Here is a 16396-nt window from a genome sequence, read left to right as displayed (position 1 = left end):
GCATTGTTGATTCTGAAGGCCTCGGGCAGATTTGGTACAGTATGGCAACATAAGCTAGCGGAATTCTGATTGGATAAAAACTCTATAACCTAAAAACAACAGCACTGGAAGGAGCATAATATGACATGAAGAGAACATGAATACTTTTAGATATTTAGGGAAAGTAAATAAAAAATTACTTGTATCTTTAATTATGATCATGACTTTCATTTGGGGTCAAAGGTCATATATTTTACAGTATGGTTTAATTAACTGCAACAATTAATCAATTAGAAAAAAGCTTTAACTTGTATTATGTTGCTTTGACTAACCATTTAATGAGTTTAACTAATAAAAAGTGTATAAAATCTGGACCGCATGGAGTGGCCGGAAACGTTAAAAAACGCAAACATACAGTAGTTTCCGCAAGGCCGCTGTAAAAGACCAAACATGAACGTGGTGGCGTGTGGACGCTGCGAATGTTAAAAAAAAAAAGCAGTTAAAAATATACAGCATTGCCATTTCAATGTTGATGTTTATTTATTAGACAAAAAGAATGACAGACATTTCAAGCATAAAGGTGTTGTTTAATTAAACTATTTTCCTTAAAATTTTAAAAACTTTACCTGATCAGTGGCCTTGTGTTTAGAGTGTCCGCCCTGAGATCGGTAGGTCGTGAGTTCAAATCCCGGCCGGGTCATACCAAAGACTATAAAAATGGGACCCATTACCTCCCTGCTTGGCACTCAGCATCAAGGGTTGGAATTGGGGGTTAAATCACCAAATGATTCCCGAGCGTGGCCACAGCTGCTGCTCACTGCTCCCCTCACCTCCCAGAGGGTGGAACAAGGGGATGGGTCAAATGCAGAGAGTAATTTTACCACACATAGTTTGTATGTGGCTATCAGTGGTACTTTAACTTTAAGTATTGAGACTATAAAGCTGGGTTTTATCCGATTGACCAATATTTCGGACAACATCAATAGATTACTGGATTACTAAAATAATCGATAGCTGCAGATAGCTGTTACACAGATATAGACAATTTCGAAAAGATTACACATGGTGGCCAATGAGATGCATCTCTTCAATTTGGAAGTTAATATTAATTGTCCATCTTCACTGATTAAAATATTACAAGAGCATGGTTTTTAAAATAGCTGCATTCAGGCGGAAGGCGGGGTACACCCTGGACAAGTCGCCACCTCATCGCAGGGCCAACACAGATAGACAACATTCACACTCACATTCACACACTAGGGACCATTTAGTGTTGCCAATCAACCTATCCCCAGGTGCATGTCTTTGGATTAGTCCAGGGTGTACCCCGCCTACCGCCCGAATGCAGCTGAGATAGGCTCCAGCACCCCCCGCGACCCCACAAGGGACAAGCGTTAGAAAATGGATGGATGGATGGAAAATCCAGATATCAAAAAATAAAAAAGGTAAGTATCCATGTGACGCACCTACAGTAAGCTCAGGTTCGTCCAATTAGTGAGCGCTATCTTGCACGTGGGGCTTTCCTATCAACATGTTGTTCTTGGGCGAGCACGTGTCCGGCTCCATGGTCATCACCTGCACCTGGTAACCGTGCGACTGCGCAGCCCATGAGCGGTCCAAGTCCACCAGGCCCATGCACTGCTTCCCTGCCATCAAACCACACAGAAAGGTTTTTTTCAAAATGTGTTACAATGAGCATCTTCTCAGAGACTAGAACACGGTTGGTTCCTCCCATTCTGCCTGAAAAACTCTTTTTCTCAAGTTTATTTTGTGAGTTTCTTGCTCAGACTATTTACCGTCTCACTGTAATAGGTAAACATCCATTTATTTAGCCTTCAAAGATAGCTTCGCACATTTTTACCAATGCTTTCCTTTATTTTTTCTCAAAATGTTGTCGTTACCTCATACTCTGAAAATCTCTTTTAAGGCTCATGTTTTTATTCTCGTACACACGCACACACACACACACACACACACACACACACACACACACACACACACACACACACACACACACACACACACACACACACACACACACACACACACACACACACACTTACCATTGTGCATCAATGCCAATCTTGAAGTGGACCACCAAACATTAGCTACAGCTATATTAGTGCATAGACTCTAAAAAATGTATCCTTGAATCAATATTTTCTAAGAATTGTAACGCAACTGTACACTGTCCTTTATTAGAATTGATAAAAAGCAGAGGCATTAGTTGATTTAGGGCAGCTATTTATTCATAATTAGGGATGTATCTTTTCTCATTTGAATACTGGACCTGTGAATCGATACCAGTACTCAACACTATTGTCAGTCCTACTGTGTGTGTTCATGTGTTAATAAAAATGTGTTTAATAATACAATTTATTATGTTATTTAACATTTGACAGCGTGCTGATAACAATTGCACTGTCCTTTTTTATATCTTGATTTCTCACACTTTGGAGTCTTTTTTGTTAGTATTAAATAATACATAAAGACAATTAAGCTAAATCTAGCCTTTTGCTGTGCCCTAAAAGTGTTTAAACTGTAAGTATTGTACTTATTACGCACAAGCTGTTTGATTGTAACGTGCATCTTACTTGTAGTTTTATTCCCAAATTTGGAAGTTTTGAAATAGCCACGTAAAAATGCTAATGATAATCAGTAGCATGTCTATGACAAATTTAATGTAAATTAGCATTGAGCTAGCGCATTTTGAAAAGTGAAGCCTTACTGTATGTTTGAGTGTTTTCTATCGGGAATACTTGCTTTGTTTTAACGGGAAATTGCAACACCAAATGTTCCGAAAGAGTCTGCAACAAGACGTGAAGTCACGTGCAAAAAAAAAGGTATTGAAATATGGCACCATTTAATTCTATTTGAATCGATACCGAGTAGTACAGACGGTGAACTTGGTCGGTACCTTCCCTACTCATATTTTCAAGTCAAAACTCATTTTATTGTATGTAAACACAATATTTCTATTTTAAATTGACAAAATTCAACAATCAGAACAATGCACGTACTGTATGTCCATTGCACCGGTCGCTCATGGGCGGGGTCCCCACATCTGCGGTCCCCTCCAAGGTTTGTCATTGTATCCCATTGAGTTGAGTTTTTTCTTGCCCGGATGTGGGATCTGAGCCGAGGATGTCGTTGTGGCTTGTGCAGCCCTTTGAGACACTTGTGATTAAGGGCTATGTTATGATCCGTGGCCAGGATCAAGTTTTCGTCTGTTAGTTTTGACTACCTAAGTTCTGTTTTCTGCACCCCCTGTCACGGCGGGGTTGCAGCTTACTGTGGGGTTGTTCTCCCAGGAAGGCAGACGGAAGGCAGACGGACTTATTACACACCATCCCGTCTCCGCTCGGGATGGTGTCCTGCTGGCCCCACTATGGACTGGACTCTTACTATTATGTTGGATCCACTATGGACTGGACTCTCACAATATTATGTCAGACCCACTCGACAGCCATTGCATTCGGTCTCCCCTAGAGGGGGGGGGGGGGTTACCCACATATGCGGTCCTCTCCAAGGTTTCTCATAGTCATTCACATCGACATCCCACTGGGGTGAGTTTTTCCTTGCCCTTATGTGGGCTCTGTACCGAGGATGTCGTTGTGGCTTGTGCAGCCCTTTGAGACACTTGTGATTTAGGGCTATATAAATAAACATTGATTGTTTGATTGACTATTCCGGACAAGGCGTGCAGGTAAAAACACGATTTATTCCTCAAAATCAAAGTACTACAAAAAACGGAAAACAAGGCGAAGGAACAAGGGGCCGATCGCACTTCAAGCTAAATACTTAGCATGGACTAGAAGACAAGAGACGTGACGAGAGCATGAAGCAAACACTTAGCATAAACTATGGCCTGGAACACTCAGGAAACTGTGGCATGAAACTAGCAAGACTTACTTGGCAAGGCATGAGACAAACAATGACGCCAGGACGACTGACTGGCAAAGGCAGGCTTAAATAATGTCTCTTGATTAGAGCCAGGTGAGCGTCCCGAACACCAGCGGCAGGTGAAAATCATAAGTAGCCGTGGCAACCAAACCAAATTCAGGTGTCAAACAGGAACTAGAAGAGTCCAAAACTAACAGAACATAACAAAAACATGATCCGGACCACGGATCATGACACCCCTGGTTTTGTGTTTCAGTTACCATGGGTGCTGATTGGTTGCAGCTGCCTCTGATTAGTGTCTGGGATGCTCACCTGCTGCCAGGCACTAATCAGAGAGCTATTTATTCACGTTGCTCGTGACACACTGTCGGGCTTCCTAGTTTGCTACAAGCAACGGTTAACGACGGTTAGTTGTGATTTCTGTTTTTGTATGCTAGCTCCCGCGCTATCGGCACGCTTTTGTTTGTTCCTGCATGATTTATACCAATAAATCATTTACTACCTGCACGCTTCGTCCGGAGTGTTCCGTCTGCATCTTGGGAGAACGACCTCCGCATCACCATGCGAAACAATCGTTACAGGCTATGTAAATAAACTTTGATTGATTGATTGATTACATATTTGTCTTTTTTGAGTGAAACACAAAAAGTGTGTAGACTCAGACGATATTTATTTTTTGTTTAATTACTGTATATTTTACATGTTATTTATAAAGTTTTCCGGAACAGCATATCTATATATTTATTTCTTATTTTTCTTTCCAACCAGAAACTTTTTTTGTTGTTGCTGATACCGTATTTTTCGGAGTATAAGTCGCTCCGGAGTATAAGTCGCACCGGCCGAAAATGCATAATAAAGAAGGGAAAAAACACATATAAGTCGCACTGGAGTATAAGTCACATTTTTTGGGGAAATGTATTTGATAAAACCCAACACCAAGAATAGACATTTGAAAGGCAATTTAAAATAAATAAAGAATAGTGAACAACAGGCTGAATAAGTGTACGTTATATGAGGCATAAATAACCAACTGAGAACGTGCCTGGTATGTTAACGTAACATATTATGGTAAGAGTCATTCAAATAACTATAACATATAGAACATGCTATACGTTTACCAAACAATCTGTCACTCCTAATCGCTAAATCCCATGAAATCTTATACGTCTAGTCTCTTACGTGAATGAGCTAAATAATATTATTTGATATTTTATGGTAATGTGTTAATAATTTCACACATAAGTCGCTCCTGAGTATAAGTCGCACCCCCGGCCAAACTATGAAAAAAACTGCGACTTATAGTCCGAAAAATACGGTAATTTGTATTGGACAGCAACAATATGCATTATTCTTTGTAAAACTTGGTGCCTACGTCATCCAAAACACACCGCAATTTGGTTGATACTAGTTGGTTGAAACTAATGCAGCCACAGTTTTCTTACAAGTATTGTTTTTGGAGTCAACATGCACGGCTGCATAGCTTTACATTGATAAAACAGATCAATCAAAATCATGTCCATGAACTCAGGCAATTAGCTTTGTTCCGGAAGAAGCCACGAGGGACTCTAAGGCTGTCAGGTCAGGAATGACTGCTTCAGAAGCTCCGCCCTTTCTACATGAAGAAACTGTACCGACAGCCGGACACGTCGCCTCCCTCGGAATCTGATCCGTAAGTGGCAGCTGTTCACCGCAGCTGCTTCGCCGCGTCACTTGTGACCCATAAAGAGAGGTCACCGAATGTGTCCTTTTTTGTCAAACAGCGTGTGTCTTAACAGAACCTCACTAGAGAAACTAGCCCAAAATGTCGGAGGCGGTACCTATGTGGCGCCTCTCTGGAGGAAGCTGGGCAGCCGTTTGGTCGGCAAAGCGGCACAGGATCATGTGTTCCTGAAACGGGAGACACTTGGTTAGTCTATTTCTCTAGATTCTCTGCAAACTGTATGGCTTTTGGATGAGACAAGCTGTTCTAAAAACACCTGCAGGAAGTCAGCATTGGAAGGAAAGATGGAGTTGCTCCCAATTGCTGCTTTAGCAGCTTGCATTCTTCTGGGAGCGGCGAAATGTGGGGAAGTTTTGCTTAAATGTGTATAAACACAACACAGTGGGACTTCAGTAGGTTGTTTTTGTAAAAATGAGCAGGCACAAAAGGTCTAACCCAGTGGTTCTTAACCTGGGATCGATCGAACCCTAGGGGTTCGGTGAGTCGGCCTCAGGGGTTCGGCAGAGCCTCCACCACGGAGGTAAAGAGACATCCGACTCATTGTGTAAATAAAAACTTCTCCCTATCAGCGTATTATGGATACCTCCAAACAATCTTCTCTCTAATTTTCCATTTGATTTGCAGGTTTTTTGATTGATTGATTGAAACTTTTACTAGCAGATTGCAAAGGAAGAGAATACACAGTACAGTACATATTCCGTACAATTGGCCACTAAATGGTAACACCCAAATAAGTTTTTCAACTTGTTTAAGTCGGGGTCCACGTTAATCAATTCATGGTAATGTGTGTAAGGTGTGTAATTTGTTGTGAGTTCATGCACTGTGTTGGTTTTGTTCTTTGAACAAGGTGATGTTCATGCAAAAAACATACGACTTTTTCTTAAATTTGAAAAAAATATATACGTATACCGTATTTTTCGGACTATAAGTCACAGTTTTTTTCATAGTTTGGCCGGGGGTGCGACTTATACTCAGGAGCGACTTATGTGTGAAATTATTAACACATTACCGTAAAATATCAAATAATATTATTTAGGTCATTCACGTAAGAGACTAGACGTATAAGATTTCATGGGATTTAGCGATAAGAAGTGACAGATTGTTTGGTAAACGTATAGCATGTTCTATATGTTATAGTTATTTGAATGACTCTTACCATAATATGTTACGTTAACATGCCAGGCACGTTCTTAGTTGGTTATTTATGTGTCATATAACGTACACTTATTCAGCCTGTTTTTCATTATTCTTTATTTATTTTAAATTGCCTTTCAAATGTCTATTCTTTGTGGTGGATTTTATCAAATAAATTTCACCAAAAAATGCGACTTATACTCCAGTGCGACTTATATGTTTTTTTCCCTTCTTTATTGTGCATTTTCGGCAGGTGCGACTTATACTCCGGAGCAACTTACACTCCGAAAAATACGGTATATATATTGTTCACTAAAGAAGGGTTGGGTGAATGCGCATATGAAACTGGTGGGGTTCGGTACCTCCAACATGGTTAAGAACCACTGGTCTAACCATTGCCATAAATTATGTAATACGAGGTCTCTGATTGGTACGTCCCAAGACTTTTTGCTCCTATTCTGGGGTTGAGATGGTGGTCAGGGTCTCATAAGACTACTGTTCGCTTTTAACCGGAAGTAGTGCAGATTTTGGCGTATTGTGATAGGTTTAGACGCAAATGTACAAGCTAGATATCGTAAAAAAAATAATTTAAAGTTAAAAAGTTAAAGTACCAATGATTGTCACACACACACTTGGTGTGGCAAAATTATTCTCTGCATTTGACCCATCACCCTTGATCACCCCATGGGAGGTGAGGGGAGCAGTGAGCAGCAGCGGTGGCCGCGCCCGGGAATAATCTTTGGTGATTTAACCCTCAATTCCAACCCTTGATGCTGAGTGTCAAGCAGGGAGGTAATGGGTCCCATTTTTATAGTCTTTGGTATGACTCGGCCGGGGATTGAACTCACGACCTACCGATCTCAGGGTGGACACTCTTACCACTAGGCCACTGAGTAGGGTAAAAAAATATGTGATGGAGTGTATGCATACACTCTTAAGAAGTAATACTTTTCTTTTAAAAGATTGGTATGGGGAACATATTCACCATTAATTAGTTGCTTATTAAAGTAACAAAGACTTCATTTAGAGCAGTGGTCCTTAACCTTGTTGGAGGTACCGAATCCCACCAGTTTCATATGCGCATTCACCCAACCCTTCTTTATCCATCCATCCATCTATCTTCTTCCGCTTATCCGAGGTCGGGTCGCGGGGGCAGCCTAAGCAGGGAAGCCCAGACTTCCCTCTCCCCAGCCACTTCGTCCAGCTCTTCCTGTGGGACCCCGAGGTGTTCCCAGGCCAGTCGGGAGACATAGTCTTCCCAACGTGTCCTGGGTCTTCCCTGCGGCCTCCTACCGGTCGGACGTGCCCTAAACACCTCCCTAGGGAGGCGTTCGGGTGGCATCCTGACCAGATGCCCGAACCACCTCATCTGGCTCCTCTCGATGTGGAGGAGCAGCGGCTATACTTCTCACCCTATCTCTAGTGGGAACCTCGCCACCCGGCGGAGGAAACTCATTTCGGCCGCTTGTACCCGTGATCTTGTCCTTTCGGTCATAACCCAAAGCTCATGACCATAGGTGAGGATGGGAACGTAGATCGACCGGTAAATTGAGAGCTTTGCCTTCCGGCACAGCTCCTTCTTCACCACAACGGATCGATACAGCGTCCGCATTACTGAAGACGCCGCACCGATCCGCCTGTCGATCTCATGATCCACTCTTCCCTCACTTGTGAACAAGACTCCGAGGTACTTGAACTCCTCCACTTGGACATCCAGAGGCACCTCGCGTGGACATCGGGGGCGGTGCCTCTGGATTGGCAGACCGGGGTAGTGGTTCCTCTCTTTAAGAAGGGGAACCGGAGGGTGTGTTCTAACTATCGTGGGATCACACTCCTCAGCCTTCCCGGTAAGGTCTATTCAGGTGTACTGGAGAGGAGGCTACGCCGGATAGTCGAACCTCGGATTCAGGAGGAACAGTGTGGTTTTCGTCCTGGTCGTGGAACTGTGGACCAGCTCTATACTCTCGGCAGGATCCTTGAGGGTGCATGGGAGTTTGCCCAACCAGTTTACATGTGTTTTGTGGACTTGGAGAAGGCATTCGACCGTGTCCCTCGGGAAGTCCTGTGGGGAGTGCTCAGAGAGTATGGGGCATTGGACTGATTGGTCTGATTGTGGCAGTCCGCTCCCTGTATGCTCAGTGCCACAGCTTGGTCCGCATTGCCGGCAGTAAGTCGAACCCGTTTCCAGTGAGGGTTGGACTCCGCCAAGGCTGCCCTTTGTCACCGATTCTGTTCATAACTTTTATGGACAGAATTCCTAGGCGCAGTCAAGGCGTTGAGGGGATCTGGTTTGGTGGCTGCAGGATTAGGTCTCTGCTTTTTGCAGATGATGTGGTCCTGATGGCTTCATCTGGCCAGGATCTTCAGCTCTCACTGGATCGGTTCGCAGCCGAGTGTGAAGCGACTGGGATGAGAATCAGCACCTCCAAGTCCGAGTCCATGGTTCTCGCCCGGAAAAGGGTGGAGTGCCATCTCCGGGTTGGGGAAGAGATCTTGCCCCAAGTGGAGGAGTTCAAGTACCTCGGCCGATAAATGCGTTAAAATGTAATATCGGAAAAAATCGGTATCATTTTTTTATTATTGGTATAGTTTTTTTTATTTTTTATTTAATCAACATAAAAAACACAAAATACACTTACAATTAGTGCACCAACCCAAAAAACCTCCCTCCCCCATTCACACTCATTCACACAAAAGGGTTGTTTCTTTCTGTTATTAATATTCTGGTTCCTACATTATATATCAATATATATCAATACAGTCTGCAAGGGATACAGTCCGTAAGCACACATGATTGTGCGTGCTGCTGGTCCACTAATAGTACTAACCTTTAACAGTTCATTTTACTAATTTTCATTAATTACTAGTTTCTATGTAACTGTTTTTATATTGTTTTACTTTCTTTTTTATTCAAGAAAATGTTTTTAATTTATTTATCTTATTTTATTTTATTAATTTTTAAAAGAAGGACCTTATCTTCACCATACCTGGTTGTCCAAATTAGGTATAATAATGTGTTAATTCCACGACTGTATATATCGGTTGATATCGGTATCGGTAATTAAAGAGTTGGACAATATCGGAATATCGGCAAAAAGCCATTATCGGACATCCCTAATATTGTTGTGTTTGCTGTTTTTGTCTCAATGTCTTATCCCCCTCTTGTCACCACAATTTCCCCCTCTGTCTTCCTTTTTTTCTCTTTCTATCCCCTCCTGCTCCGGCCCGGCTGCACCAAATGATAATATAAATACATTTAATAAAGTCAAATACAAATAAGGCAACAGGAGAAGTATCCCACACTTCTCTTTTGTAAAGTACATTTGTACAGCCGATATGGGCATCTACATCAACTGTATGATTTGCCTGAGAAGCTGGACAGGACAAAAAAAAATAAAAAATAATAAAACTAATCAAATATCATCCCGAGGGCCATATATAATTTATTTGCGGGCCTTGACTTTGACACCCCTGTTTTAACCTATTCATTCCCCAAAAATTGAAAAAATATCAAGCAGGATCCCTGTTATTAAAGGAATAAATGTCTGTGAAATCAAGTCATCGTCGGATCGGATAATATAATACATCATTCTGAAATATGAACAAAATCAACCTCCTAGAATCAAGTGTTTGACATGAGAGTGTTGTACGTACGCTATCAGCAGGGAACATTCAAGGCTTAATGCCATCATTAGCTTTCAAATACAGTCTCCCAGGGATGCGGGGAAGCTGCGTCTATCCGACACAAGATTGGCAACGCTAACCATCCTTTCGTCATTGCTAATCACTGATGGTTTTTGCCTTGACAACGCGCTGTCATGCCTCGTTACTGCGGGCGTCAAACGCTAATCAGGCGTTTTCTCTCTGCAAGTTCCAGCAGCAGAAATATGTTTCTCGCCAGCGCTGGAAAGACACATCAGAGGAGGTCCGACGTTTCGACAAGAGGTTGCCGTGGCGAGCACCTGCAGTGATTTCAGATTAGCCCCCGGGGGCGCTGACAAGGCCCATATATCATGGTGTGAAAGGCTCTCGCTCAGCACAGTGCGCCTCCCGGGCCTTTGCAGTTTTAGCTTCATTTATTTAAGCGAGGAAATCAAGAATGTGGTGTCAAAGTGGAAACTGGAAATTGTGATGTATCATGCCGTATGCATGCATGTTCGAAATAAACTCAAAGTAGACCAGGTGTAGTTAATATTCCACCTCGGTGAATTATAAACGCATAGTGAAGCATTTCAGCACCTACCTTATAAATCAGAGTCTCTTGGAACATTTTGCTGTAAGACACAAGACAAGTTGAATGGGTCAGTGTGTGCACATTTCAATGGAGATCTTAGTTTGTTTTGTGGACACGGCCGTGCGTGATGGTTCACGCGGTTGCGGGTAATTAAAAAACAACATTGAGCGGGGGTTGATCAGGGTCTGTCAGGTCAAGTGGAAAGCGTTCAAATGAACTCAAAACGGGAGGGCCTGTGTGAGTTTGGTTTCACAGATCATAAAAACTGGAATGTCTACACCTGCAGTACACAGAGACAAGTCTTAAGGGCGGGAAAAGGAGTAGAAAGTAAAAGCCAGATTGAGTCAGGCAGGTGCGGCGGGCCTGATCACGCCGATACTTGATGTGTGTGTTAGCGTCCAAGCAATGTCTTTACGTCAGCCTTTGAAAGTTAGCAGCGAGAAAAAAACAGAATGTACCCGGCAAAAATCTGCTGAGCTTGAGCTACTCAATGGCAGCCTGCGGGGCCAAAACTGCCTTGGGAGTAGGTAACGACATCAGACCGACCCGTGAGATCAGTTCAAAACTTGGGAGATATGGATGGGTCATATGGAGCAGTGTTTTTCAACCACTGTGCTGCATGAGATGCAGTCTGGTGTGCCGTGGGAGATTATCTAATTTCACCTATTTGGGTAAAAAACATATTTTTGCAAACCAGTAATTATTGTCTGCAAATGATGTGTTGTTGTTGAGTGTCGGTGCTGTCTAGAGCTCGGCAGAGTAACCGTGTAATACTCTTCCATATCAGTAGGTGGCAGCCGGTAGCTAATTGCTTTGTAGATGTCGGAAACAGCGGGAGGCCGCGTGCAGGTAAAAAGGTACCTAATGCTTAAACCAAAATTAAACAAAAGGTGAGTGCCCCTAAGAAAAGGCATTGAAGCTTAGGGAAGGCTATGCAAAACGAAACTAATACTGAACTGGCTACAAAGTAAACAAAAACAGAATGCTGGACGACAGCAAAGACTTACTGTGGAGCAAAGACGGCGTCCACAATGTACATCCGAACATGACATGACAATCAACAACGTCCACACAAAGAAGGATAAAAACAACTGAAATATTCTTGATTGCTAAAACAAAGCAGATGCGGGAAATATCACTCAAAGGAAGACATGAAACGGCTACAGGAAAATACCAAAAAAAAGAGAAAAAGCCACGAAAATAGGAGCGCAAGACAAGAACTAAAACACTACACACAGGAAAACAGCAAAAAACTCAAAATAAGTCATGGCTTGATGTGACAGGTGGTGACAGTACACCTACTTTGAGACAAGAGCTATATTGATGCATGCTTGGTTATGGTTTAAAGTCATATCCAATAATTGCGACAACAACTTTTTACTGTCAACTGAGTTTTGTTTTTTAATGATTTCTGCTGGTGGTGTGCCTCCGGATTTTTTCAACGCAAAAAATGTGCCTTGGCTCAAAAAATGTTGAAAAACACTGATATGGAGGATCTTTGACGAGCGATTATGCAGTAGGTCCTGAAAAAACCCCAGAAGCGTGCTACTGTCAGAGAGAAGATCTTTGTCCAGCACAAGCAGTTGACCAGTTGATTAACCCAGAAAGGTGACTTTAGCCAACATGAGATGAAAACCTGCACACACTAAAAAATGCTGGGTTATTTTGATAACCCAATGTATGAGTTGCGAGTGTTGGGTTAAATTTTAGAGTTGTTTTTATGAAGAGCAATTTATTTTTCGGGTTATAAGGGTATTATTTTAACTCAATTTCTGTTTTTTCAAAACTATAAACCATTTTTGGGTTGTTTTTCAATGAGTAACGCATTTTTGGGTAACATGCTTTTTTTTTTATTAAGAAGGTACTTTTTTCTTCAAAGGAATTTTATTAAGGATTAATCTCATTAGGATTATTTACAATCACACATCTTATGTACATGAACATATTCGAACATGCTGTATAGAAGTACTATGACCATACACGGCAATTATTGTAAAAAAAAATGTCACTCATAACTTGCTTTTGAGTATATTTTAATGGAATAAAAATGATTTTGATCAGCAATTGGGAAGGAGTAGGACAAACCAGCAGTAAAATTGATCATTTTTAGCCAACTATTGGGTCAAAGAGCGCTAAATTGCACAACCAAATAGTTGGGTTTGGAATAACCCAACATTGTAGTGAGCATAACTCAGCTTTTCTGTTAAATAAATTCAACCCAATAGTTGGGTTATGAATCAACCAACATTGAGTTATCATAACTCAACTTTTGGGTTAAATAATTCAGCCCAATAGTTTGGTTGGGAATAACCCAACATTAAGTTATCATAGCTCAACTTTTTGGTTAAATAATTTAACGCAAACGTTGGGTTGAAAAAATTAACCCAAAATGTTAAAATAACTCAAATAATTTGTCCTTTTCTGAACCAGCAGTTGGGTTCAAATTGGGTTATTTTTTTAACCCAACATTTTTTAGTGTGCAGGATTATTAAGGTGCTTGAAAGCTTTTGAAGTCTCTAAACAAATCCAATAAGTAGTCAGAATGCAGTGGCCACCAAAAATATTAAATTTTTAAACCACTGTGTTCCTTATAGTACATTTAATAATAATAATTTACAATGAAGTTTATGAGAAGAGACTCACCTTTTAGACACACGCAGTAATAGTACGTACGTAGAGAATAGTGATGATACGCCAGTTGTATAGGTGGGAAAAAAGTTAACAGGAGCAATCATAAAGTTGACTACTTTTGTCTCATGACGCAGTTAACTCTTTTTTTCACCCTTGCCTGGCAGCTAGGAGCATGAAAATGTTATTGATAAACATTATCTTTACAGTTCATAAATGTTTGACAATGAGGTTTGACCCTGGGATGAATAATTTCTTCTGTTTTCATTCAATGTCGTGTTTGTGTACTTGTTATTGGCTGATGACAGCCTATCTCAGAAACATTGGTAAATACTAAGCAATGCATTAATAATAGTAGTGTAGTGTCTCAATTTATCGTGGATTTAAAAATTGTAATTACCGTATTTTACGGCCCATAGGGCTCACCGGATTATAAGGCGCACTGCCGGTGAACGGTCTATTTTCGACCTTTTTTCATATATAAGGCGCACCACATTATAAGGCACATTAAAGGAATAATATTATTTATTTATTTTTTTTCTACATTGAAAACACTTCCTTGTGGTCTACATTAGTGGTCCCCAATCAACGGTCCGTGACACATTTGCTACCGGGCCGCAGAAAAACATTAAATAATTTATAAAAGACTGCATTTTCTCCAACTTAACTTTGGCCTGTCCCACTAGACCAGGGGTGTCAAACTTGATTTCACTCAGGGCCACACCGCAGTCATGGCTGCCATGAGAGTGCCGCTTGTAACAGTAAATAATTAATGAATTTGCCTATGAATTTAAAAAAAAAATTTTAAATTTCCTACATAAAGCGTGAAAATAATCTGCGGATTTTACGTCTGTTTTTTACAGAAAAAAGGTTGCTAGACTTTTACTGTAAAATATATGTTTTTGTTTTTTTTAATTATTATTATTATTACAACATATCACTGTAAATAGAAATACAGTACCGCTGTTTAATTTCATTTTGGCAACTCAGCTGCCAGTTTTTTACCATAATAAAATGTGGTACCATAAAATCACCAACCGTGGATTTTACAGTAAAAAAAACAAACAAACCGACAACTCAATCGACATAATTTTACTGTGAAAAAACAAACATTGGTCCCTTTTTTTCAACTTACAGTAATATGCTGTAAAAAAACCTCCCTAAATTTTACAATAAAATCTATTGGTCATATTTATAGTGTACAATTTGATGGATAACTTGCTTCGAAATCATAAGTTCAGCAGATATTTAAGTGTATATTTGGATTTTGACCAATAAAGTGAGATAATATAATATTTGTTGCAACATTGGACACTATTTTTTCCCCCTGTCAAACTAGAAAAAAAACATAAATACCTTTAGTTAGGAAAATAAGAAAGTAAAGAAAGAAAATATAAGGTATTTTATTGACACATATTTCCAGGCTTTTGCGGGCCATATAAAATGACGTGGAGAGCCAGATCTGGCCCGCGGGCCTTGAGTTTGACACCTGTGCACTAGACACACCAATGAGCTTGTTTATAGATGTACAATTAAACTCCTCATAGGAAGTCGCCATTTGTTCTAACTTTGTAACATGATACAATGCACATTAATGAACAGATCAAATAGAAAAGTGACAGATTGTAGCCAAAGGCTGATTTCCATCTGCATCTCATTGCAAAGAAAATAGCCCAGGGCTCCCACTAATTCAGCGTTATAGTGACTTGTATTTTTCATGCACTAAATTTTGCTGTATTTGTATCTGGCACAAGCGGAAAGCCGGTCCCTGAAAATAATGCCTACATTAAACCAGTCCGTGGTGCAAAAAATGTTGGTGACCACTGGTCTACATAACATGTAATGGTGGTTCTTTGGTCAAAATGTTGCATAGATTATGTTTTACAAATCATCTTCAAGCCGCTTTCTGACAGTTGCTTCCGGATCGCCGTTTTGTGGACGGTCTTATTTACGTGGCTCACCTTCGGCAGCGTCTTTCCCCCGTCATCTTTGTTTTTAGCGGTGTAGCATGCAAGGACGGGTGTGGGAGAAGTGTCAAAAGATGGAGCTAATTGTTTTAATGACATTCAGACTAGGGATGTCCCGATCCGATATTTGGATCGGATCGGCCGCCGATATTTGCCAAAAAATGCATATCGGCAAGGCATGGGAAAATGCCGATCCAGATCCAGTTTAAAAAAAACTCCGGTCCGTGTTTTCCAACGCACAGATTTAAATAATACATTCCACTTTTCTGCTGCTCCCTATTTCCGTTCCGCATTTTCCAGCACACCTTCAACACATCCACAGGTCTATGGATTCTCACGCAGTTGCTTTTAGCTGCTGGCATTGCACTACAGGCTCTTCCCACTCCTTCTTCTGTCTCCTTCTCACAGACAGCAAGCGCAACTTCTTACACACGTCACATACGTATACGCCCTCTCCCAGCAGAGAGGTAGCAGCATGGCTAACGTTAGCTGTGATGCTAGCGGAGCCGCTAAGGTGCGCGCCTGCTCAAGCGTCCTCTGCGTACGGCAAATCTATGCCACGCACAAAATCAAATAAAAAACGTCCTCTGCGCACGGCAAATCTATGCCACACACAAAATCAAATAAAAAAATAAGCGCATAACAATTTTCGACACACGGACACGACAGAGAAAACAGTTTTCGTCATCATTGTTCAAATATTGTAACGTCTGTCGAGACGCTTATCTCCATTTGGTGCCACACGTCCACACCATCAAAATGCTGAGGCAAACATTTCCAGATTAACACCGTATGAAAAAAATAGTGATATTTTTAGTTGTGATTTCCTTC

General features: G+C 41.1%; 1 protein-coding gene across 2 annotated transcripts in view; it reads right to left on the bottom strand.

Moving 5' to 3' along the window:
- Positions 1 to 1174: 1174 nt before the first annotated feature.
- gstcd (glutathione S-transferase, C-terminal domain containing) overlaps positions 1175 to 16396 on the bottom strand; it is a 131525-nt gene continuing 116303 nt past the window's right edge. Inside the window, exons 11-13 of one of the 2 annotated variants that reach the window (XM_061983881.2) lie at positions 10980 to 11010; positions 5700 to 5769; positions 1175 to 1625 (exon numbers count right to left, since the gene is read on the bottom strand). In XM_061983881.2, coding sequence (XP_061839865.1) covers positions 1471 to 1625; positions 5700 to 5769; positions 10980 to 11010 — 256 coding nt within the window. In that variant the 3' untranslated portion in view covers positions 1175 to 1470. The remainder of the gene's footprint in view (positions 1626 to 5699; positions 5770 to 10979; positions 11011 to 16396) is intronic. The other variant, XM_061983883.2, reaches the window with a different exon arrangement.

This window comes from Nerophis lumbriciformis, linkage group LG25 (assembly GCF_033978685.3).
Source record: "Nerophis lumbriciformis linkage group LG25, RoL_Nlum_v2.1, whole genome shotgun sequence".
Taxonomy (NCBI): domain Eukaryota; kingdom Metazoa; phylum Chordata; class Actinopteri; order Syngnathiformes; family Syngnathidae; genus Nerophis; species Nerophis lumbriciformis.
Note: the sequence above shows the minus strand (reverse complement) of the source record. Positions and strands in the feature narration are given on the sequence as shown.